This window comes from Labeo rohita, chromosome 4, assembly GCF_022985175.1.
Source record: "Labeo rohita strain BAU-BD-2019 chromosome 4, IGBB_LRoh.1.0, whole genome shotgun sequence".
In the NCBI taxonomy this organism is placed as follows: domain Eukaryota; kingdom Metazoa; phylum Chordata; class Actinopteri; order Cypriniformes; family Cyprinidae; genus Labeo; species Labeo rohita.
The window spans coordinates 44,560,990-44,587,468 of record NC_066872.1 but is presented as its reverse complement, the minus strand read 5'-3'; the positions used below and the strand labels follow the sequence as shown (position 1 = coordinate 44,587,468).

The following is a 26,479-nucleotide window of genomic DNA, read 5'->3' as shown; positions in this document are numbered from 1 at the left end:
CAAGTGTTTATAGATGAAGTAAGAGGTGAGAAGCCGTTTCACCTGTTTATATCTTCCTGGGTTTGTCTGATCGACTCAATGGCACTTTGGATTTCACTCAGATCTGTTCCTTTCTTCCGGAGGCGGCTGTTGTGTTTGCTCTTGTGCCCTGAATGAAAGTTCACAATGAGTTTTTGGAGTTTTATGAGCATGTTTGTGTGTGTTTGTGTGTGTCTGACATACTCTCGCTGCCTGAAGAGTCCTGGTGGTCCGGCTCTGGAGACGAACAGCCACTTTCTGGACTTTTAGGTTTGTCGCTCTTATGTTTCCGCTTTGGTCCCGTCACCTGATCAAATACACGCCAACAAGAGCAAGACATTTACACCTTTCAGTCTTTATGTTTTGGTTATGATAGTTTGAATTGTGTATGTGATTCTCAAACATTTTTGAAAGGCTTCAAACAGGGTCCAAAATTAACTTTTTTCCATAATTTTTTTTTTTTTTTTTACCAGCCATAAATATTTAATACTGTCCACAAAGCTGTATTTTTACATTAAAAAGAACGTTTTATTTCTACAATGAGATTGTTTTTTCTTCTTAATTTAGTTAGTAGCTATATCTTTATCTAAGTTGAAAATATAATTGTTTATTATTTTTTAAAATATTTATTTTTTGAAATGCATATTTATTTAGTTATTTGTCCTCCCGTTTAATAAATATTTAAATGAAAATTTTAAATTCAAATTATTTTCTATTTATTTATTACATTCATTATGTAAATGCAAATTTAATTTCTAATCATTTTTTTTTTTATTACATTTATCATTGGTTTACATGCAAATTTAATTTCTACATTTTTTCCACATCTGCCAAAGGCAAGTGAGGTAAGAAAAATATTACCAGCCATAAATATTTAATACTAGCCATGAAGCTGTATTTTTAAATTAAAAAGAAAGTTCAACAAGATTGAGCAGTTTTTTCCTCTAGCATAAGTCACTAGCCATATGTAAAATGTATGTAATTAATGCAAATGTATTTTTTAAATTATTTATTATTATTATATTTATTTTTTAAATGCATATTTAATTTATATTTTTTGTTATGCAAATTTAACTTTAAATTATTTTTTATTTATTACTTTTATTATGTAAATGCACATTTAATCTCTAATCTTTATTTATTTTTTACATTTGTTAATTAAATGCATATTTACTTTCTATGTTTTTTAAATTTATTATTGCATTCATTATGTATTTAAATGCAAATTTAATTTCCAACCATATTAAATGATTTGTTAGTTTTATTATTTTAAATATTTTAATATGCTTTTATACATTTAAACCTTTCAGAATATTATTAAAAATATTGTGAATAAAGCAGTGTTTCTATTCAAAGTGTTCAAGATTTAATATGCACATTTATCACCATCTTTTTTATATACTTCTTTTTTTATACGATCCCAGTATTTACAAACCAATGTTAATTTTGGACCCTGGCTGCAAAGACTCATCCATGATGCAACCAAAAAACAAAAAACAAAACAAACAAACAAAAAAAATAAAATTAAAATCACACAGGCATGTATGCGAGTCACTTGCAAATGCCAAAGAGCACAAAGAAAAAAAAAAACATGAAAAGCTGAAAATGAGACAGCGGTCATGTGACCAGGTCAGGCAGCAGATGATTGGTTGCTTTGCAGAATGGAGGTGATTGGTTGGTTGAAGAATGGACAGAGAGCGCAGGCGGCGGCAGGCGATGATGAGATGGAAGCAGAGAGGGGGATTGTGGGTAGAACGAGGGAGGGGGTGGGGACAGAAGGTCGTACCTGGCTCAGGTAATTGTCCCTCCGGGAGCCCTGCTGGGTACTGAGACTAACTACACTGGCTGAACGTACCATAGGCGTCCTGTGGCGCACTTTGGTCTGAATACAGCCGTCTTTCTCGAACTGAATCAGATCGTTGAGCGGATCCCACGGACGAGTGCTAGGACACAGAGAGAAACACCATCCTCACAGTAAATGGGACACGTGCAACTGCACTTCCTGTCCAGCAGGGGGCAGCAGGTGTTATGAAACGAACAGGCAGATGTGACTTACTCGGCGTAGCGGTAATGCCACTCTCCGGTGGCCAGTTCCTGCTCGAACAGAGCGGGCGTCCACTCCTCGCACTTGGCCTTGCGTTCGCGTGCCGCCTTCCTCTGAGCCTCCTCCAGGATGAACTTCTCATTGGTCGCCTCCGTCTGGTCCTTGTTATTGATGGCCCGCGTCACGTGTTGCCACAGCCTGAAGATGACACAGAAAATGTTTGTTTTCATAATTTAGCGTTATTTCTCATTACTAACCGTTAGTGATCAAGTAGAGCCTGATTAAATCCATTGTTTTTTGTTTTTTTTAATAATTTAATGATATAGTAATACATTTATTAATTAATAAACTTTTTAATTAAAACAATAATTCAACCATTAATAGTACTTTTTTAAAAAATGGTTTAATGTTTGTGGATTCAACTTTAATATTTTTTAATTTAATGTTTTTAAAACCGTTTAAATTTTTCTAGATTGCTTTTTTTCCCATTAGAGTTTTTCTGAATTTGATTTAAAATAAAAAAAAATTGTAAACTTAAAATACACTTTTAAAGGTTTTTTTTGTGTGTTTTATTTTTTCTGGATTCCATTTTTAATTGAATAATTTAATGATATAGTAATACATTTATTAATTATTTTATTTTTTTTAAATTAAAAAATAATTAAACCATTAATAAAAATAAAATCATTTTCACAATTCTGTTTTTTTTTTAAATGTTTTTTTTTTTTTTGATAATTATGTAGTAATACATTTATTATTTAATTTATTATTTTGGATTTAATTTTTTTTATTGAAACAATAACCCATTAATAGTTTAAAAATATATTTAAATCATTTTCAGGATTCTGTTTTTTTAAATGGTTTAATGTTTGTGGATTCCACTGTAAATTTATATATATATATATATTATTTAAATAATATATATTTTTTTTTTTCTTCTTTTTAATTGAATAATGTAATAATACAGTAATACATTTTTTATTCAATCTATATATATATATATATATATATATATATATATATAAATTCCATTGTTTTCTGTTTGAATTTTTCTAGATTCCATTTAAAATATAATTACAAAAATACATAGTCATATTTCTAGATTTGTTTTTTAATGGTTAAATGAAACTTTAGTATTTAAAAAGCATGTCTAATTAATTTAAATTCTGTGTTTTCCTTTTTATTTTTCTGAATAATCAAAATCATGTCTAACGAAGTGAATTCATAAAGATGCAACAGTTCTAATTTATTAAAACTTTACAATAATAGAGCCCTATGCAATGTTTTCACAAATTCTGTGTTTTTCTGTGTTTTTCAATTTTTTCCCCCTGGATTTATGACTTAATTCAAATGTAATAAAAACTATAGTAAACAAATGAATGCATAAAACCATGAACAATTTAATTAAAAGAAAATATTATTAATATTATTATTAATTATTAATATTCACAGTTTGGTTCATTATATAGCCTTATTTGTGATTTATTCATCAAAAATGGCCAAATTCACCTGACATTTTTTGTGTTTTCTGCAATGCATAAATGAGCTGACAATCATTTTTACCTCTCGGACTCGAACTCGCCCTGTTCTTCAGGAGGGACGATGCAGCGGATCAGTCTGTTCTGCCTCAGCTCCGGCGTCGGGTCCCAGAACGTCTCCATCTCACCCGTCTTCTTATCATTGATGAAGACTTCACTGTCCTGTGAAACACACAAACACACGCAATGACATCTGACCTCTCAAAGACACCCAAGAAGCCTTAGTTTCAGATTTGCTCAAAAATAGTTTTGCCAGATTGGTCACTATTCCAGCTAAGACCCGCCCACTTAGTTTGACTGACATGTGAAGTGACCAAACACATTTTCAGAATTCTATATAACATTTACAGCTGATTTTGATGTGCAGATGGTGTGGTTTTTGACTGTTATACTCACCCAATGCCCCTCGAGTGTCGCCAGCACCTCCTTCCCGAGCTTGATCTTCCCGTTGATCTGATTCACACTATCACTGCTGCCGAGGAACGGCTGAGATGACAGAGAAATATCAGTCACGCCACTGAATCGAGTCATGAATGTTGTGTTGTTATCGGTGTGGCATTTGCTGTGATACAGATGTGATGTGTGTGGCCTTTCTGTCTGCACCCCACTGTTCTCCTAAATGTCACAAAAGCTTGAAAACACCCTGACATGAGCATATGAACACACACCTTGAGTTTGAACTCCAGTTGAGCGCTGTAGCCCGTCTTCTCACAGGCGATGCACACCTGACCGCCCAACTCCAGAGTCATAGTCCCGTACAGGATCCCTGAGACACACAGAATAAGTGTTAATCTGCGCAAGTCTACGTGTTTATGAGTGTTAGTGAATACACGTGTGTGTTTAAGAGTTATTTTATTTGCACATGCTCTTACAACATTGTCTTACAACAACGCACAAATCACGTTACTGGACAGACAGATGGAAATACGTGTTGCTCACTAAACTAGACCTTAGTCTCCAAGAGATGGGTTTTGGTATCACTTTATTAACTAATTAATTAAACAACCTTAACAGATCAAAAATGAAATAAATAAATAAATAAAATAAATAATAATATATTATTACAGACACACACAAACATCAATAATTATACATATATTCTATCAATAATTAATATTTAAATTTTATAATATTTAAATAATTGCATCGTATTAAATTGTTCTAATTGTGAAACATATTTATAAATAATTTATGAATTAATGTTTTTACAATTAATTAATTCTATTAATTAATAGATAAACATCTAAAAGTATATATTTATATAAATACCTTTAATTATTTTTTATAAATATATTTATATTTATTATATATAACTATATATAAAATATATTAATTATATATAATTATCTAATTATAGATGTTATAAATATACATGATATAATACACATACTACACATAGAATATATACACATATATTTATATTAATATTTAATAACAATTTAAAAATAATAAATATAATACAAATAAATAATAATAAAACATTAACGATTATAATATACAACAATTATATATAATATATAACAATTACAAATATGTTTTTGTTACTAATCAGTAGGAATAATTGTATTACTAATATATATATATATATATATATATACACACACACACACACACACATATACATATATACATATATATATACACACACACACGTAATATTTATAATATTTAAATCAAAATTATTTATAATTCTGACTCACGTACGATTATTTACAAATATTATTTATATATATATATATATATATATATATATATATATATATATATATTTTTTTTTTTTTTTTTTTTTTTTATATACACACACACAGTTACACAAATGTCAAAAATAAATATATAAATGTCAAATACAATGATATAATTTCATTTATAATATAATTTATTATTTTCTTATAAATTAGAAATATGCATTATATAGTTATACATTACAAAAATATTACAAATTATATACATACTTACAATTGTAATACATATATTATTATATATTATTATTTATATATTATGAATTATGTTATATTTCAAATATTAACAAATATATATAAAAATAATAAATATAAATAAATAATTATATATAAAATGTCAAATATAATTTAATTTATATTTTCATTGATACTATAGTTTTTAATTTCTTATAAAATTATAAGTATGCATTAATATAATTACAAATTCATTACAAAAATATTACAACTTATTTTAAAATATACTGACAATTGTAATGCATATATTATTTATATATTATGATATATGTTATATTCCAATAAATAATAAATTAAAATAAAAAAAAACATTAAACATACACTTACTATATATATATATATATATACACACATAAATAAATACATTTATTTAATCAATTAATTTAAATGCACATTATTTAACCCTCTGTTAGGTGCTATTTAATCCAATCATGTTTTTATTGTTATTATTAAAAGATAAATAAAGTGTTACCAAACTGTCATATGCTAACTAAACGTAAACTAGACTGGATACTGCACACGTATCTAAATGAGTCCAAATGAGTTACTCAACATGTAAACATACCTAGATGTGTCCCTACAGAAGACAACACAGGGGACGGGTGTTAGTGCCGCTGTATGAGGGCTGTGTTCATATATATGTGTATAGATATATATAGAGTCTGGGCTGTTAGCTGTGCTCACGTGTGTGCGTTAGACGCTAATGTGTGTACGTGTGCATGCGGACCGACCTTTACAGTGCGCGTAGGGCATGTTCATCACGTAATCCTCGCCTCTGTTCAGAAACGACAGCCTGGCTTCACCATCCAAGATGGCGGACAGAGAGTTTCCTGAGAAACACGCCAACACAATCGCAATCAGACACGTGGTGGGTTACACAAAAAGATGTGATTTATCATAGCGTTTCCTTTGTCTCACCGTAAAACTTGGACTTGGCCAGGATGCTGCCGCTCAGACAAAAGCCATCCTTCCTGTTACTGACGTAAAAGGCTGAAACCGGAGGATGATGGGATACCTGGAGGAGGACAGACACGTTATGTTGGTGTGAAGCTCAGTAGAAACTGACTTGAATCGAAGTGGATTTGGCTGCTGTACCTGTTCTGCGATGTAGAAGGTTTTGCTGTTGGTCTTGGAGTGGATCCATAAACAGCGAAATGTTTCTCCAATAATGGGGTTGTATGGTTTCTTCAAACCCTGTCAGTGACAAAAACGATGGAAATATGACGGGAAATGACAGATTTGAGATGTCTGATGGGCTGTTAGTGAATCTGTCTTTACCTTTGGCTTCTTGTAGAATCCAGAAATGTACCATTTGACCACTTTCTTCATACGGTTATAAGCGTTTTCCTCCACCGCCGCTCTGACGACATGAACAAAACATAATTATTGTAAATTTACTTTAATAAAACAAACAAATATCCAATTTGACACATTTGTGTGTATTTTTACCAAGGTTATTATGGCTAACTAACACTAAAGCCATAAAAAACTTTTTCATTCAATAAAAAAATTAATAATAATTTGGTACTAAAATTACTACAATGACTTTGGTACTAAAATTAAATTAAAACTATTAAATCAAAATTAATAAATAAATTAAAACATAAAAAATGATCTAAAATTAATGAGAAAACAGTAATAAAATCCAATTCAAAATATTTCTACAAACAAATACTACAAACTAGTATTTTAATAATACCAAAATAGCACTGATTTTGACATTTTATTTTGTCTTTACACTGGACAAATTGTTTATTATGGTGATTTTTAAAAATTATTTTTATTATAGTTTATTATTGTATTATTATTATTATTATTATTATTATTATTATTATTAATGTAATTTATTTCAATTAATATTATTTAGTGTGATTTTTTTTGTGATCCATAACTATGCTAAAATAATTTTAGTATAAATTACATATGTAATATAAATAATTCAATTTAAACAAATTAAAGAATACCAATATCAAAAAAATAAATAACATCATCAATGATAGATAATTAAAACATAAAAATGTAACAACTACATTAATGAGAAAACATTATTATATCAATAATACCAAAAATAACATTGATTTTAACATTTTATTTTGCCTTTACACTGAGAACTACATGTGGATAAATAGTTTATTATGGTGATTTTTTTAAAAAATGATTATTATCATAGTTTATTATTGTGATTTTTTTCATTATCATTATCATTATTATTATTATGTAAATTATTTAATTGAATATTAATTAGTGTGATTTTGACCATGTTTGGTCCACTTCATATTTAATCCATAACTATGCTAAAAGTATTTTAGCATAAATTACAATTTTTTTTTTTTTTTTTTTTTACATTTTTTACACAATTTTTTGTTTTACACAATTTATATAGATATAATTTCTATTCCATGTATGCTCCTTTCCAGTTGATTTTTTAATTATTTATATACTACTATAGTAGTTAGCTTTTATTTTTATATTTTCAGTGGTATGTTTTCAATTTGATTTTATTTTTTTCTTTCAGATTAAATAATATTATAATATTATATTTAATTAAAATGTATTTATTTTCAAATTTTCAATTTTAACTTTCTCATCTAAAATGTTTTTTGTTGAAAATGTTGAAATCTAAAATGTTATTTTTTGAGCTTTATTTCAGTTCAGATTTTTGTAGTTATCCTTTCTTTATTTATGAATATAAAGAAGTATCTGAATACTGTGTCTGTGTGTTATCTTACTCAGACAGGAAGTCGGCGTGATAGTAGTAATCGGACAGTTTGTCCAGGAAGGATCGTGGCTCCAGGATGAAGGTGGGCAGCACGACTTTAGACAGGTCCATGCCGGGCCGAACCTGCTTCAGTAGAGTCCAGATCAGAGATTTATTTTCCTCTGATACAGTCTCAGTCTGAGCCGCTTCACCAGCCTGAAAAAAAAAAAAAAAAAAAACACACAAACACACACAGCTTGAATGAACAGATTGTGTCATATCCACCACAGACTTACTGTTCATCTCCCAGCTGTCTGCTGTAAAAATAGCCGTCTGAATATTGTGTTAGCATCTGTGCGTCAATAACACTCCACCTACTGCCAAACGCCTGTGGGGACCTCAATAATTCATGATGATAATGTCATCATTTACAGTGTTTTTAGATGAGGGATTGGGTCGCACACGCACCTCTCCCAGCTCCTCGTGGCTCTGCTCGATGTATGTGGTTTCCCGCAGCGTCTCGTTGGGATCCAGGTCGATGTAGGAGTCTTCCTGTCGCTCCGACGTGTCGCTGTCGCTCTCCTCGCTTTTCTCCATCACCTCGTTTTCCCATTCCTCCTGCTCCTGCTCGTTCTCACGGTCCGACTTATCCGAGTACAGGTCCGGATCCTTAAACTGGTCACTGTCGTTAAACCTGACGGATCACGCAAACGCTCAGTTAGTCCACAAACCAGGGCTATTACCGTTAACTAAAACTAAAATTATAAAAAAAACAAAAAAAAACAAAACATTTTTGTTATTTCAATGATAAATTAAATGATAACAGATTTTATCTTTTAACTTTAATTTCAGCTAGTTACTAAGGCAATATTTCTTTAATTCTCTAAATATTCTCTAAAATTATTAAAACTGAAATAAAAAAAAAACAACCAAAAAAAAAAATAAAAAAAAATGGAAACAGGAAATAAAAAATAAAATTATTAAAAAATAGTAATAAAAACAATAAAATAGTATATTAATGATACTAAAGTAACACTGACAAAAACACTAAAACTAAAAAAAAGTTTTGATGCTCGTGTGATTTTTGAAGTACTAAATACTAAAATTACTAAAATTGAAAAAAAATTTGTAAAAATAAAAAAATTACTAAAATTAAAATGAAAATAAAACAAAAAAATATTCAAATAATATTTATATAATAAATCAAAACAATATTATTAAAAACTATATAATATATTAATGATAGTAACATTGACAAATTGAAAAACACAAAAATATTAAATAAAATATAAAAATATATAAAAAAAAAGACTAAAATTAAAATGGAAATAAAACAAAATAAAATTATTGAAAAATATAAATAAAACCTATATAAAAATATATTAATGATAGTAACTGACAAAAACACAAACTAAAATCTGTTTTGATGCTCTTGTGTGTTTTTTGATGTTTTATTGGAAACAATATATAAACAAATTGTTTATTATTGTGATTATTATTAATGTAAGTAAATGTAATTTAATTCATATTTAATTCATTTAATGATTATTTAAATGATTTTACCATGTTTGGCCCACTTTATTTTTAATACTTAAATAAGCTAAATAATTTTAATATAAATTAAATATAAATAATAAAATTTAAGTAAATATACAAAATCTGATTTGACGCCTTTAATGTGTATTTTTACATTTTATTTTACTCTACTATCTTTTATCTATTCTGACAAAATATAGTTGGACAAATTGTTTATTATTGTTATTATTACTATTATGAATACATGTAATTTATTTAATTTGTTATTATTTACAGTGAAAAACTTCATTTTTAATCCTTATGCTAAAATAATTTTAAATATTTTATAAAATAATTTTTATAAATTTAAATAATTTTAGAATTATATATAATTAAATTTAAGTAAATCTGAAAGTGTAAATTTTTTTAAATATATAAATTACTAATATATACATAAAAACAAACATTAAACATTTAACAACTGAATTTGTGGTGAAAAACTTCATTACCCATGATGCTGCAGACAAAAAAAAAAATCCATCACTAACGCTATTTTATTAAAATTATTATTTTTTTGTTCATATAAAAATTATATATTTTTTTATATAGTTTATTTTATTGATATTATTTCATTACTTTAAATTTAATAATTTATATAGAATTTATTCTAAAATTAGCCAAGACTGAACTCTCACTTAAGATTTCAAGTCAATGCCACAACACTCCGGCGCTGAACGTCCGCCATTAAAAATGAATATGCAAGCGTCACTTTTTATCAGCGCTGAATAAAATATTGCTCTAAAGATCCGGTAAGAAGACAGCTGGCTGTGTTAATGCGCGTCTTACTGAAAGCCCTGCATGTTGTGCGCCCTCAGCAGACTGTAGAAGTTGATGTGCGAGTGCTCTGCGGTCTGCGGCGTCTCCTCTTTACCCTCTCGGATCATCGTTCGCTTCAGCAAACTCGAGCATTTCAGAGCCAGCTCAAGAGCGTCCATCCAACAGCGGCCTGCACACATGACGAAAGTTTTAGTAACATACAGCGCTCTTTCTGTAAGTCTGTGTGTGTGTGTGTGTTTCTGTCTCACCGTCTGATTCTGAAGCCGCTCTGAAGATCAGGTGGCTGCTGGGTAATGGCTGTGTGATGGAGCCCACGGCTTCTCCTTTAGGACCCTGAGACACAAGCATAAACATGATGAATACCTAATCCACAAATAAAAATGAATATAGGGAATATTAAAACTTCTATTAATATTACAGAGCCCATACTGTACATACTCTTATCATTTTTTTACTATTTTATTTTATTATTGTATTTTTACATTGTTTTTATACCTTTTACTTTAAAATATATATTTATTTAATATATTTTATTTAATATACTCACTGTTCAGTAGATGTTTTAATAAAGAAATTAATACTTTTATTGAGTGAGGATGAATTAAATTGATCAAAAGTGACAGTAAAGACATTTATAATTTTACCAGAGATACCTATATAAATGAATAAACATAAATAAATAAACTGTCCTTTTAAACCTTCTATTAAATTTGTCCTAAAATTTATGTACATAATTTTTCTAAAAATATCATAATATAACAAAACATTTTTATTTAATTTTATTTTTTATTATAATAAAAACATTTTATTAGAAAATATATAAATAATAATATATAAAGTACATATATATTATATTTATAATATACAAAATATTAAAAACATAAAAACATTAAACACTTTTTCAATAATAAAAAAAACTAATATTAAAATATATTAAACGTTCTATTCAATTCTTTCTGAAAAGTATTTCAAAATTATAAATGTATTATAATAAAACAGCTTAGATGAAAATATATGAAACATTAAAAAAGTAAACATTTAATTTTTTATTATAATAAAAACAATTTAATATAAAATTACATAAAATATTAAAAACATCTAAAAACATAAAAACCTTCAATAATAAAATACTAATATAAAAAAATAATTGTGGAAAGTTTCTATTAAATTCTTTCTAAAGAATCCAAAAAATATTAGAATATATTATAATGAAAACAGTTTAATATACAAAATATATGAAATATTTAAAAAAATATTTTTATTACATTTTAATATATAATTATATACAATATTAAAAACAACATTTAAAACTTCAATAATAAAATACTAATATTACAAAATTCTTTTATACTCATTTTTTCCCGAAGAATCCTGAAAAAATCTTATAATATAAACATTTATAAACACATAAAAATATATAAACATTAAAGAAAAACTTACATTTTTTATATATAATTTTATTACAATAAAATTATTTTAATATAAAACACTAATATATATTTATATGAATATATATAAATGTATTTTTATTAATATAAAATACATATATATTTACTTTCTATTAAATTCTTTCTATAGATTCCTAAAAAAAAAAAAAACAAAAAAAAAATCTGTTTCCAAAAATAGAAAACATTAAAATAGAAAAAAAAATGCAAACATCGATAATAATCAGAAATGTTTCTTGAGCAGGAAATCAGCATATTAGAATTTAGATATTAAATTTCTGTAGGATCATGTGACACTGAAGACTGGAGTAATGACGCTGAAAATCCAGCTTTGATCGCAGAAATAAATTACAATTTAACACACGTGCATAAAAAACAGCTATTTTTAATTGTAAAAATATTTCACAATATTACTGTTTTTACTGCATTTTTTTAACCAATTAAAAGCAGCCTCAGTGAGAACAGACTTCCTACAGACCCTAATGGTACTATTTTTAAAATAATGTTTTAGATTTTTATTTTATTTTAATTATTTTATTTTTCTATTTTCTGTTTTTATGATTAATGTACTAAATACACACATAATATATTTTTATGCATTTTTTATTATTATATATTAAATTATATCCCCTTAAGACTTCTGCCTATGCCTTACTATGGCTTTTTTTTTTTACTTTGAATAATTAGAACCCCTTTAATATTTTACATTTGAATGCAAATCACTGCAAATCCAAAAATGTTCATGCAATGGCTCCCGTTGAGTTTTTTCCGTGTACCTTGACGGCCCAGATGGACTGTTCGAGCGGGTGGAAGAGCTTGAAGCAGAAGCCGTCCTTCTTGGAGGGTCTCTCGATGAGCTCGCAGGCGTTGAGCAGGACGGTCCCGACCCACTGACCGTTCTTATTGGTCTTATAGATGAGCAGGACGCCTGGCTTCAGCACACACCACAGCTTGGTCCAGCTCTTGAGCGTGCCACGGATCTGAAAGAGACAAAAGCGACTCATAGGACTGGACGTTTCCTCATGTGGTTTTATTGCTTCCTCCAAAGCGAAGACTGATTTAACCTCCTTTCCTCCAGGTCTTTTTTCACATATAATCATCAACGTGAGTATTACTGTGATTATTAACATGGGTTGTTTACCCCCGCAGCCACAGAAAGACTCGGGAGGAGACGGCAAAATGAAAAATGCCGTTCACTTTTTTAATCATGCTTTTGTCCTGTTGGATTTAAGACCAGAAAAGCTGAATGCACCTGTCAGCTGTGGATGCATTACAAGAGCTTCAATGATGAATGAGACAATTTTGAGAGCATTTATTAATGGACAAAACATGCATAATTAAAACAAGATTTTCTGTAAGTATAAACAGATTTTAATGACAAACCTTGAGCCAGTCGGCCATGACGATGACAGACGGATCGGTGATGGTGCTGAGCAGCTCTTTAGTGGCACGTTTCTTCTCTTCCCTGTAGTTCTTCTTTTGAACCTGAACAGACATGCATGCAAAACATTACATTATTAGTCATTATGATTAGTAATCTGAATGTAGAAATAATGCAATATTGCAATAATGTAGAAATAATGCAATACTGAATGTAGAAATAAACTGAAAGCCTGTATTGATCGGTGTGTGTCATTAGTGAGTTTGGCTGTACCTTGAGTGACTCCTTCTTAGTAAGTTTGTTTCCAGACGCCGATACGTCCTTGTCTGAGCCATTATAGAGCTTGGTTTCCGACTGCAAAACAAACACAAAGTGTTAGTATTTTACACAACATGATGTACATTATAATATATTGAGGTGTAGTTTAGGCAGGCCTGAATTAATGATTAATAATTCATACATACACAATTTTTTTATATATACACACACAAAACACACACATGAACACTAATAAACAAACACTTTTTTTAATAAAATATAAAATATACCAACTGATCATTTAAAAATAAATCAATGCATTTAAATACACGATTATTTTTTTTATTTTTTTTTTAGTTATATTCAATATATATGTATATAAATTAGGCAAAGCAAAATAAAATAGATAATAATAATAATTAATTAAAATTATCTTTAATAGTAAATATTAATAAAAAAAAAACTTATTTTAGCTGTATTCAGCTAGAATATTTCTCAGTATCTTTTTTAATTTTTGTAAAACTAAAAAAAATAAATAAATAAATAAATAAATAAAATAAATGAATAAATAAATGACAAAATATGCCAGGGTTGTTTGTTTAAAAAAAAAAAAAAAAAAAGAAAAAATGAAAAGACCCATAAAAAACTCAGTTGTTTAAAATACAATAAATGTTAACTTTTATTTCAGTAATATATATGTATATCAATTAGACAAAGTAAAATAAACAATAAAAATAATCAATCATAAATATTAATAAAAAATGTATTTTAGCTGTATTCAGTCACAATATTGCTCACTATCTTTTTAATTTTAGTAAAACTTATTTAAAATTAACAAATTAATAAATACCAAGGTACACAAAATGACTAAAAACTAAGTGAAAAAACAAAACAAAAACAATGTCAGGGTTGTTACATTTAAAAAAGAAAAGAAAAATTATTTAAAAAAAATAACTTTTTCTTCCAGTTATATATATATATATATATATATATATATATATATATATATATATAAATAATATATATATATATATATATATATATATATATATATATATAAATTAGACAGTACAAAAAAATAAAAGTACAAAAGTACAAAAAAGAAAAATTAAAAAATATTAAGCATTATTAATAATAAATAAAACAATACAGACATAAAAAAAACACTAAATAAAAATTACAAAAACACAAAAAGAATTACTGTCAGGGTTATTATGGTTAAAATTGAAATAAAATTAAAACCATTAAAAAAAAACAAAAAAAACATTTTCATTATTTGAAATAAATATTAAATATAACACAAAATACAATATAATGCAAAATACAGTTACATAACTAACAAAGCACTTATAGTCCGAACATTTTCTCAGGTCACCTTTCAGGTGGGTCTGAACTTAATTTCGGACCCATTTTTTAAATTTCACCTGAAGCTTTTCAAAACTGATTAGGTGAAATATCTTTATGTGAACATGGGTTAATTAGTCCTTTTAAAGGGTTTGAAAGATCTCTGCTAATTCCTCGCAGCGCTTTCACACTCGTGTTTGACAGGATCTGTGATTTGGGATTTATTCTGGATTTCAAGTGTCTCTTAACAGTCTGTCAGGATTTAACGGCACGTCTACGACGTCCAAAACTCACCATAGTGACTCACGCAGACCTGTGACGCAACGAGACGCGCTGACAGACAGCCTGAAATTTAGCATTTATGTGCGGTCACGAATCCGGTCTGATTAGGTCTAGACTAACGCCATCAATGCTACGATGCATTAGCGAGTGCGGGATGCTAAGGGAGTCTTCTCTAGCGTTATTGCTAGAGAAGAGCTGCTAATCAACGCTCGTCCCCCTGCTGTCCTGTCACCTCTGAGACGCTCTTGACTATGTATAATTAATAAATGCAGGCTGATGACGGCTGGAGGACCAGGCGACCCGTATCGATCCGATTCCAGCCCCAGAGGATTATGGGTAATTGAGGATAAACAAGAGTGTGAGTTTACCTTGCTCTTGGATATGGAGTGTGAGGAGTCTTCTTTCAGAGGCAGGATTTCCTCTTTGCCACGATCAAAACCTGCAGAAACAAGACATTGTGATTCAACTCAACCAGTAAAGTTTTAGTGTAAGTAGAGTTTTAGTGTTAACACTTTACAATAAGGTTCATTAGTTAACGTTAGTTAACGAACTAAGAATGAACAGTACTTATATAATTTTAGCATTGCTAATTACATTATTAAAATCAGTAAATAAGTTAATGCACTGTGAACTAACATGGACAAAAAAAATTGACGACTATATTTTTATTAACTAACATTAACAAAGATTAATAAATAGTATAATAAATGTATTGTTCATAGTTCTTTCATGCTTTTTTTAATACATTAATGTTAACAAATGACACCTTATTGTAAGTGTTACTGTGTTGTTTTCACTTATTAGTGTACAACTGTGTGTTATTTTGGTATCATTAATATTTTATTATATTTTTTAATATGTTTTTATTTTAATATTTTTCATATTTTAATTTTAGTTAAAGTACAAAGTAATTTTGTTGAGTTTTTTTGGTCATTATTATTATTATTATTATTATTATTATTGTAAATATGTATATATGTCTCAGGGTTATTATAGTTAACTAAAACTAATATTAAAACCATACAAAAAAGCTACATAAAATAAAATAAACACTAACTAAAATAAATGGTTTTAATTTTAGTTCCAGTTTCAGTTAACTATAATAACGCTGATGCACAGCAATCTAAAAAATGGCAGAAAACTAAAAAATAAAAATATATGAAACATTAAATATTAACATTTTATTTTTTTTATAAAATAAATAATTTATTAAATTTATAATAAAAACATTTTAATATACAATTATGTAGAATATTAAGAACATTTAAAAACATAAAAAACTTTTTAATAATAAAATAGTAATATTAAAATATATATTTTAAAACACTAATAAAATACTAATTAGTAAATACTAATAATTAATATATATTATATTTTAATATATTTTAAGTTTTTATTCAATTCTTTCTATAGAATCCTTAAAAAAAAAAAAAATCAATTTCCAAAAAAATTGTTAACTAAAACTGAAACTAAAATTAAAACCTAAAAAAGCACCTTAAAATAAAATAAACACTAACTGAAATTAAATAAATGGTTTCATTGTTAGTTTCAGTTTTAGTCAACTATAATATCCCTGATGACCAGTAATCTAAAAAATGGCCAAAAACTGAAAAATACAAATAAATAATAATAATAATAATAATAATAATAATAATAATAATAATAAATTAAGTATAATAATAACAATACATTATTATTATTAATAATAATTATAATAATTATAATAGTAATAAAACATTTTTTTTTCAGCTGGTTTTCTCATTTTCATTTTAGTTTAATTTTAAATAATGAAATTACTAAAATATTCTAAACATACTAATATAAAAAAACAAACACAAAATTACTAAAACTTTAAGTAAAATTTAAATTAAATTGTAAAAAGAATAAACAATTGACTGAAAATATTAATAAAAACTATAATAGTGTCTCAATTATACTAAAATAACACTGCTGTGCATATAAAAATATTAAATAAAAATATAAAATACTAAAAGGCCACGCAACCTCTTTGCCCTTCTTTTTTTTTTTTTTGCCTTTTTCCTTTTTGTGTACAGTTTATTACCAAATGAATACAATAAAAATAAATATTAGAAACCACCATACTATATACACACAAAATTTACATGTAGGATTCTCATGTTACTTGTTTTTGTTCTGAATTGTGATATTTTTTTAGAGACACTTCAGTATTTTTTCAGCTACACCTCCTCGATATTCATGAACACTGGTCTCCACTGCTGAAAAACCAATATCGGTCAATGTTAAATCTGCATTTGGGTAAAAAAATCTGATCCCAGACCTGCATTCAGACGCCAATTTCAGCTCGAGCAGAATTCTGTGATTATTTCAGTTTCACGACCCTAAGAAAAGACCTGTGTGACATCTGCATCAACACCTCTGAGTGCCATGAGTCAGACATTCACAGCAGCTGGAGGAAAACACACACATCTGATAGCAAAAACTGCTACCAAACTTAAAAATAACATGTGTAGCATGAATCATCATGACACTTTTTAGAGTTTGGTTGATTTGTAAGTGCACAAATTTGCGTGTTCAGTCATATTACTGTTTAACGTTTTACTTAAAGTAACTTTTTCATGGTTTTAGTTAACAATGATAACTCTGGCGTGTTGTGACGGTGATGGGAGAATGGACGAGTCTCATATCTAAGGCCTTGAGGAAAGTATAACACTTCATCATTAGCAAAAACTAAAAGAGTTTCATTAGATAAGGCCAAGGACGAACCATCAATGTCACTTCTGTCAAGACTAGTTAGTTTCTCAGACAAGTATAGCACAACTGTCACTTTATATAACATCTCTACTTGACGGAGTCATTGTCTCAGGCTTTGTTGGGCCCGAGAGGAAGAAAAAAAGTTGACAAGTTAATAGAAATAAGGATCGAAGACACCATAAAATAACTTTATGAATGCAGTTTTGTGTCTTATGTTAGTCAAATGACCTTTTGACTTTTCTAAGAACAGGCGAGATGAATCACAAACCGTTTTATAAAGGGCTATTTGTTATTTAAACACATTCCCCATATAGAAAGCAGTTTTACTGGACAGAAATGTGCATACGCCCCTGTTGAGGATGTAAAAACATCAATATTTTTGGTGCGTTTTCCCCTGAAAGAGAAAGACGGCAAGCTTTTAAAATAAGTAAAAATTGTTTTTTTAAAGATTTAAATATAACAATGTTTGGAGTGCGTTTTGAATATTTTAAAAATAAAATAATAACAATAAAATTTTACAGTAATGATAATTATATTAATAATAATACAATTATTTTTGTAATATAAAAATATTGCAATTATGAAAGTCATTACAACAACAAAAACATTCTGAATATTTAATTATAACATTAATATTGATTAATTTAGTTGTAGTCTTATTTTATTATTGTGTTATTTACAACAATTGCTTTATTTTTTATTCATTTCTTTATATAGAATCATAAAAAAAAAATCAGTTTACAAAAAATAGTTAACTAAAACTGAAATTAAAATCTTAAAACGGATATTAAAATATAAATATTAAAATAAATATTAAAATAAAATAAATGATAACTTAAACAAAAAAAAAAAATGTAAAATTTCAGTTTTAGTTAACTAATATAATTATAATATAATAATATCCCTAATGCCGGGTAATAATATGTAAGATAATAAAAATGCCTGAAAACTGAAAAAAAAAAAAAAAAAAATAAATAATAATAATAATAATAATAATAACATAAATAAATAAATAAATAAAATAACCAACTAACTAACTATAATAAAAGTACAAATAATAATAATAATAATAATAATAATAATAATAATAACAACATTTTATTTCAGCTGGTTGCCAAGGCAGTATTTCTCAAAATCACTAAAACTAAATTTAATAAAAATTAAAAACATATTAATGTGTAAAAACAAATAAAAACACAAAATTACTAAAACTTTAAGTAAAATTTAAATGAAAATGTGAAATAAAATAAACAACTGATTAATATTAAACAGAAATAAATAGAAATAGAATATAATAATACATTTTTATTATAAATATTTATGATAATAATAATATGAAGTACTTTATTCTTTATTGTAACATTTTTATTTACTCATTTATGTATATTATTATTTCTTTTATTATTAAGCAATATTTTGAGATTTCCATGTTATAAATATTAAATTATAACAATAATAAATTCTTATTATTATTATTAATATAATTTTATATAATTTTAAATAGGTAAAAATTGGTTTTTCGAAGATGCAAATATAACAAAGTTTGAGTACGTTTTAAAAGAAAACACTATTTCAGTATTTCCACTTCAAAATCTTACAATTCAGTGTGTTACTTGCCACTTCTTCGTAATTTTGGCGAAATTTACTAGCAATTTGAGTGAAAATCTAAGAACATTATATGTTGATATACTACTATTTTAAATACACATATATCCACGTATAGATGCACACATATATGTAATATTACGTGCATCTCTCAAAGGACAACGACTGACAACTTAAAGACATTCAGCCGGATTTAATCACAGATACTCAACAGCTGGCGACTCTTTCCTGCTCTATGAGTCATGTAAGAGCCTTAATGAAGAAAAATTGTGCTCTTTACTGACAGAATGAGACGTTTCTGGTCAATTCTCAAGATTACTGTGTTATATTCTTACTCTCACCTGATGTTTTTGCGAACTGCGGCGGATGTAAATGACGACCCATCGATCGGGTAATCAAGTCTATTGTTTCCCGTTTCTCCTCCGCAAACCGGGCCAAGCATTGTGTTCGTCTCGGAAAAACAAGCCACTCCAGAAGCTCTTCAACATGTTAATCATACGCAGAAAAATCCACACGTCCTCAACTTGACGAGAGCATCAGCATAACTCGTCTATTAGCATATTAGCGACCGCATAAATCTGCATTAACCACGCTTTGATTTAACAACAGGCTCACGTGTGTTGTGTCAGAAGATTTACTTTACAATCTGACAGGAACTGGAGAAACGTTCGGATTGGGTTCCCATCATTTCCTGTCTTCTCTCTGCTATTCTATTGATTGGAGTGACACGCACGCACACACACGCTCTTTATCAATGAGATTCAAGATTAATGTTCAGTCTCTGGATATCAAGTCTGACCTCAAGTCTGTCCTAAAAAAAAAACAAAAACAAACAATAAGCATGAGCGACCTTTAAATTCCTCTGTCCTGTCGGTTTATGTTTATTCATCATAAAACACATCCCTGAAAAATACAAATACCTTCAATACATTTACGATGCATTTAAAAATACAGAATTGCACTGGAAATCTAAAATACAGGTTTTTATTATTTTTAATTGTTCTGATGACAGATATGAACAATGGATTAATAGTTTTATTCCACTTTTTCAAATGACCATAAAATTATTAGACTACAAAATAAGTTAGATGGTGGGTGGGTGGGTAGATTTATTAATATTTAATAATAATAATAGTAATAATAATAATAATAATAATAATAATAATAATAATAATAATTGATTACCGATTAAGATTATTGATTACTGTATTTTATAACAATAATAATAATAATAATAATAATAATAATAATATTGATGCCATTTAGTAAATTAAATAAAAAACTGCAATTATAAAAATCATTAGACTACAACAAAAAAAACTTGCATAATAATAATAACAATAATACAATTATTCTGTAAACTAAATAAAAATATTGCAATTATAAAAGTCATTAAACTACAACAAAAACATTCTGAATAATTTTCCTAACATCAATAATATTTAATAATATTAATATTGATAGTTCAATTATTTTATTAAATTAAATAAAAATATTGCAATTATAAAAATCATTACACTACAACAAAAAACCTTGCATTATGAATATTTAATAATAACATTAATAATGTTTTTTGTTGTAGTCTAATTATTAATTATTGTTTTTATTATTTTAAAAATAATATAATATAAAACTAAAATAATAATAATAATAATAATAATAATACAACAATTATTGTGTAAGTCATTAGACTACAACAAAAACATTCTGAATATTTAATAATGTTTTGATTTATTTTGTTGTAGTCTAAATATTTTATTTAAGTTTTCATTTACAATAATTGCTATATATAACATAAATAATATAATAAATATATTACAATATAAAAAAAACTTTAAATATAAATATTTAATATTATTGATGATAATAATAATAATAAATAATTTTTGCTGTAGTACTTTATACTTTATTTTTTATTGTCATTTTTATTTATTTGTTTGTTTGTTTGTTTATATTATTATTATTATTATTATTATTATTATTATTAAGCAATATTTTGACATTTACACAGAGTAAGATAATTAGTATAATTAAAGTATTATTATTTATTTATATTATATAATTATAAAAATGATTATTAAATTGTTCATTATTATAATTATGATACTAAGTTCTATAGCTATTAAATATTGCCTAGTTACTTTTCACCCACCCTATATATCCCTATATATGACTAGAATAATTTGTATGTCTTATATTTGTCTCTGCATATTAAACTGGGCTTTAAACCTTTCATCATCCACCAACTCATCTCAGAGTCAGAGTCTAGTTGATCTGTAATTGTTGTCTGTCATAACAGAGATATTTACCGCTAAGCTACAGGAACACAGCAAGACGACAGCTCACGCCACAAGGAGCCAGATGAGACATCTGTGTGTGTGTGTGTGTGTGTGTGTGTGTTTAATAAGCCATGACGCTGTGTGAGTAATAATCCACACATAAAGCAGGAGCTCACAGACAGACAGATCATTAGCCAGAACTGAGCCAGAGCGAGAGAGATGCTTAGACTGGATCAACACAGAAAATCTCAAACTAAATATCGACTCAGACTGAAAAGCACTGACAGATCTTTGTCAGACAGCAGCACTGCAGACATTCACCTGCTTATCAAACATTCAGCACACGTGCCTGCAGACGGACAGACAGAGAGTCCACGCACAGATAAAACTATCACTGCCGTCTGCTCAACAACTCTGACTCCTGTTTGTCTGTTTTATATTTGAGTAATGCAAACAAAAACAACCCAGACGTGTGATCAGGACCCCGACATGAAGCTCGAGCACTTTAAACACACGTAAGTATTGTGCATTGATGGTTGTGAAGCATGGATCTGTGTTTGTCTGCAGTGAGACAGTGACGTGTGGGATATTTCCACACTCCTGCAGAGTCCTTGACTACGGCAAACCAGCAGAGACGGGTGTAATTCCACCCCGATCGCCTTTGCAAGCTTCAGTCCATCTGAAGGGCAAAGAGCATCGTCTAGAAACACAGACAAGCTATCTGTTTAACGCTTCATACGACCCACGCTCCACATATGAATGAGTCTACAGACTTCAACCTCATTTTCATTTCTTATAAATGCTAGTTTTTGTCAATGCATTGGACTAAAACCTACTGACTTTGTTGACACACGGTATAACAACTTCACATAAAAATTGTATCAATATTTTTTGTTCTTTTTTCTCCCAGATAGTTACAGTTGTAGAGTAATACAAAAATAAATTATTATAAACAAAACCATTACAATAATAAAAATTATTGGACACCAACAAAAAAACGTGCATAACTTTCAATAATGCATTTTTGTAGTATATATTTTTTTGTAATAATAATAATAATAATATATTATTAATAAACTATTATTATTATTATTATTATTATTATTATTATTATTATTATTATTATTATTAAATATTCATAATAACAGTAGCCTGGTTGTCTAGCAAAAAAAAAAAAAGAAATAATAATAATAATAATAATAATGATAATAATAATTATTATTATTAATTAATTAATTATTATTGTAATACTAATACTTATTATGTTGTCATTTTTGTTATTATTCAAAATAGTTGTAGATTGTCTAACATCTAAAAAGCAACTATTTTATTATTATTATTATTATTATTATTATTATGTAATTTTTCTTATAATTAAACATTCTTAAACCATTATTTATTAATTTATTATTATTATTATTATTATAATGATGTTGTCATTTTTGTTATTAAATATGCATAATAATTGTAGCTCAGCTGCCTAACCATTTATTTATTTATTTATTTATTTATTTATTTATTTATTTATTTATTATTATTATTATATTGTCATTTTTATTATTTGATTATTTAATTATTTAATATTCATAATAACCATAGCCTGGTTGTCTAACCATTTAAATAATATATAATGAATAATAAAAATAATAATAATAATAATAATAATTATTATTATTATTATTATTATTATTCAATATTCTAAAATCATGTTTACACCTTGTTACACTTGTGGTGTTGGTCAAAAATGTCTAGTCTACAAAAAAATAAAAATATAAAAATATAAAAATCCTATATTTTTACCCAATATGAGCCCATGCACCTTATTTTTTTGAGTGAAGATTGCTAAAATTATGCAAAAAAAAAAAAAAAGAGTGGCACTCAAAAACTGAGGTACATGAGCTCAGATCAATGAGGCCTACGATCAATCCAATCCAAAACAAGGTCCAAAATTTGCTTAAAATACACCATAAAAACAGATTTACAAGCAATTTTTAAAAGCTCAGACATTTTTGACTGGGAACATCAACTAAAGTAAAGGATTTTCAGCATGTCACAAGGTTTAAAATAGTTGTTTTTACTCTCTACACTAGACAATGTGAGCATCACAACCTCATTAATGCAGAATAAAGCAAAAACGCCATGTCCTTGCGGCAAAAAGATATATGCGAGTCTTCCGCTCGGCACACAGGTGTCAGGACGGGAAAATGCACCTGTGTTTTTGCACACCCTGTCTAATAATAGTCACACATCTGTGCTAATCTGTCAGTTCATACAGCAAAGTGCAGATCTGGAGCAGTTCGCTGAAAAATTAATCTGTGGGACAATAAAGCTCAACTCGTCCGGAAGTAAAAATACCCTTCAATTCATTTTTGGTGATAACGCACAAACCGTTAAGGACAAATCAGGTGCTCTGAGGTTTAGCAATGACACGTTTCTTTCAGCTTAATTAAACTTCATTAAAAAAGGTGTTTGTTGGTTAGCCAAGCTATAGGAGAAGGCAGCTATTGATCTATTTAAAGTGAATATGATGAAACTCTTTCTTAAAAACATACTTCTAGTGTTATTGTGCACGTTATTTGAATTTAAAAAAACAAAAAGAAACAATGTATAATCACTGTGAAACAACTTTTCTTGTCAGATGATGTCATCACCGTCCAATCAAATTGCAGTGGATAAAAATGAAGCCCCGCCCAACATTTTTTACTCAAAATATGACTATGAAAGTCGCAAAGATCTTCTAACACGTAGCTGAAACAAAATAGATATGCTCTAAAGGGAAAAAAATAGGCCTAAATTTAAGATTTATGTATTTAAGCTTCATATAAAACAGTTTTAAACTAAACTAAACTAATAAACTAAACGCTGATGCATATTTGTTAGTCATAAATTAACCTGGTAATACATAGGTAAACTTTTTGCTAAATAAATAAATAAAAAAAGAAAAATACAAAATTATATATATATTTTTTAAATTTAAAAATGCATTAATTTAATTTAAAGATAAAATCATGAATCGGTTAATTGTGAAAAGAGAAACATTTACTAAAAAAAGTAAAAAGTTAAACAGTATGAACCAAAATAGATATGCTCTAAAGGGAAAAAAGGCCTAAATTTAAGATTTTTTTTACTTGAATTGCATATAAAAACGTTTTAACATGAACTTATAGACTGAATGTTGATGCATATTTGTTAGACATACATAAATTAAACTGGTAATAAATAGGTAAACTTTTTGCTAAAAAAAAAAAAAAAAGTATTACAATTTTTTTTTATTATTTATATATAATTTTTTAAATTAAAAAAATGCATTCATTTATTATTTTAAAAAATATTTTAATATTGAATATATATATATATATATATATATATATAATTAATAAATATTTTTTAATAGAAAAATGCATTAATTTATTAATTTAATTTAAAAAATATATAAAATCATTAATTGTGGAACAATTATTTTGAGATTTAAACAACAAGAGCAACAAAAATAAATAAAAAATGTATTACTAATATTATATATATATAATATATAAATAAAAAATAATAAGAAATAATAAATAAAAAAATGCATTAATTTATTAATTTTATTTAATTTAAAAATATTTTTTAAATCATAAAATCATTAGTTGTGGAACAATCATTTAATTTATGAGATTACAACAACGACAAAAAAAGTAAAAATGTTAGTCATACATAAATTATACTGGTAATAAACAAGTACATTTTTGCTAAATAAATAAATTAAAAAATGTATTATTAATTGTAATTTCATCTATATCTATCTATCTAGATCTATATCTATATCTATATATCTATATATATACACACACACACACACACACACACACACACATATATTGACAAATGTGCATTACATTAAGTTTACTATTGTGTAATTCAAATGGATATATTTTTAATGCAATTCAAATAAAATCTACCATTGAGTCCTAAAGATTTTATTTTCAGTACAATAAAAACAAAAAACCCAAACATTGACTGTATCACCTTAAATCCTTTTGAGATCATGAGTTCATTTATTCTGCAAACATTTTACTTTACAAAAACATTGTGATTTATTTCTGAACCAGTTATTTCAGAATGAGAAAAATAAATTGCCCCTGAAAAAAAAGTGAACGTTTGCCGTCGAGCTCTGCATCTTTATCCACTATAATGACAGATCAAGCTGGATGTGAGCACTACAGTATTAAATCAAAGCCATTACCCTCTGAACGAACCCTGCTGATTTTCACACAGGTGAACGTGATGCGCACATAAGATTTGTGCAAATGCAATACACTCTGGGTCCATTAGCTAATCTCTGCTCAACGGACTCCATTAAAATACCAAAAAAAGGATAGCGATGATAATGAAAATGCCAAGTATTAAAATAAATACACCATCTCTGAAGCATGCTAAAGGAAGACTAGCGTCTGCCAACGCCGGGTGCATCCAGCAGCCCGCGTGCTTAAATAAGAGCATTTAATGCATCCCTCTCTTCTTCTAAATCATAATCATGAGGGATAAAT

General features: G+C 27.2%; 1 protein-coding gene across 9 annotated transcripts in view; it reads right to left on the bottom strand.

Moving 5' to 3' along the window:
- osbpl8 (oxysterol binding protein-like 8) overlaps positions 1–26,479 on the bottom strand; it is a 77,616-nt gene that overhangs the window by 3,948 nt on the left and 47,189 nt on the right. For 7 of the 9 annotated variants that reach the window (XM_051107341.1, XM_051107345.1, XM_051107348.1 and 4 more), the window contains 19 exons: positions 15,702–15,772; positions 13,723–13,803; positions 13,452–13,553; positions 12,845–13,048; positions 10,872–10,956; positions 10,633–10,792; positions 8,740–8,965; positions 8,303–8,487; positions 6,852–6,933; positions 6,669–6,767; positions 6,492–6,588; positions 6,305–6,403; positions 4,269–4,366; positions 3,997–4,086; positions 3,626–3,762; positions 2,075–2,260; positions 1,805–1,961; positions 223–325; positions 43–148 (listed from right to left, as the gene is read on the bottom strand). In XM_051107341.1, the coding sequence (XP_050963298.1) occupies positions 43–148; positions 223–325; positions 1,805–1,961; positions 2,075–2,260; positions 3,626–3,762; positions 3,997–4,086; positions 4,269–4,366; positions 6,305–6,403; positions 6,492–6,588; positions 6,669–6,767; positions 6,852–6,933; positions 8,303–8,487; positions 8,740–8,965; positions 10,633–10,792; positions 10,872–10,956; positions 12,845–13,048; positions 13,452–13,553; positions 13,723–13,803; positions 15,702–15,772 (2,368 nt within the window). The remainder of the gene's footprint in view (positions 1–42; positions 149–222; positions 326–1,804; positions 1,962–2,074; positions 2,261–3,625; positions 3,763–3,996; positions 4,087–4,268; positions 4,367–6,304; positions 6,404–6,491; positions 6,589–6,668; positions 6,768–6,851; positions 6,934–8,302; positions 8,488–8,739; positions 8,966–10,632; positions 10,793–10,871; positions 10,957–12,844; positions 13,049–13,451; positions 13,554–13,722; positions 13,804–15,701; positions 15,773–26,479) is intronic. The other 2 variants (XM_051107342.1, XM_051107349.1) reach the window with 1 other exon arrangement.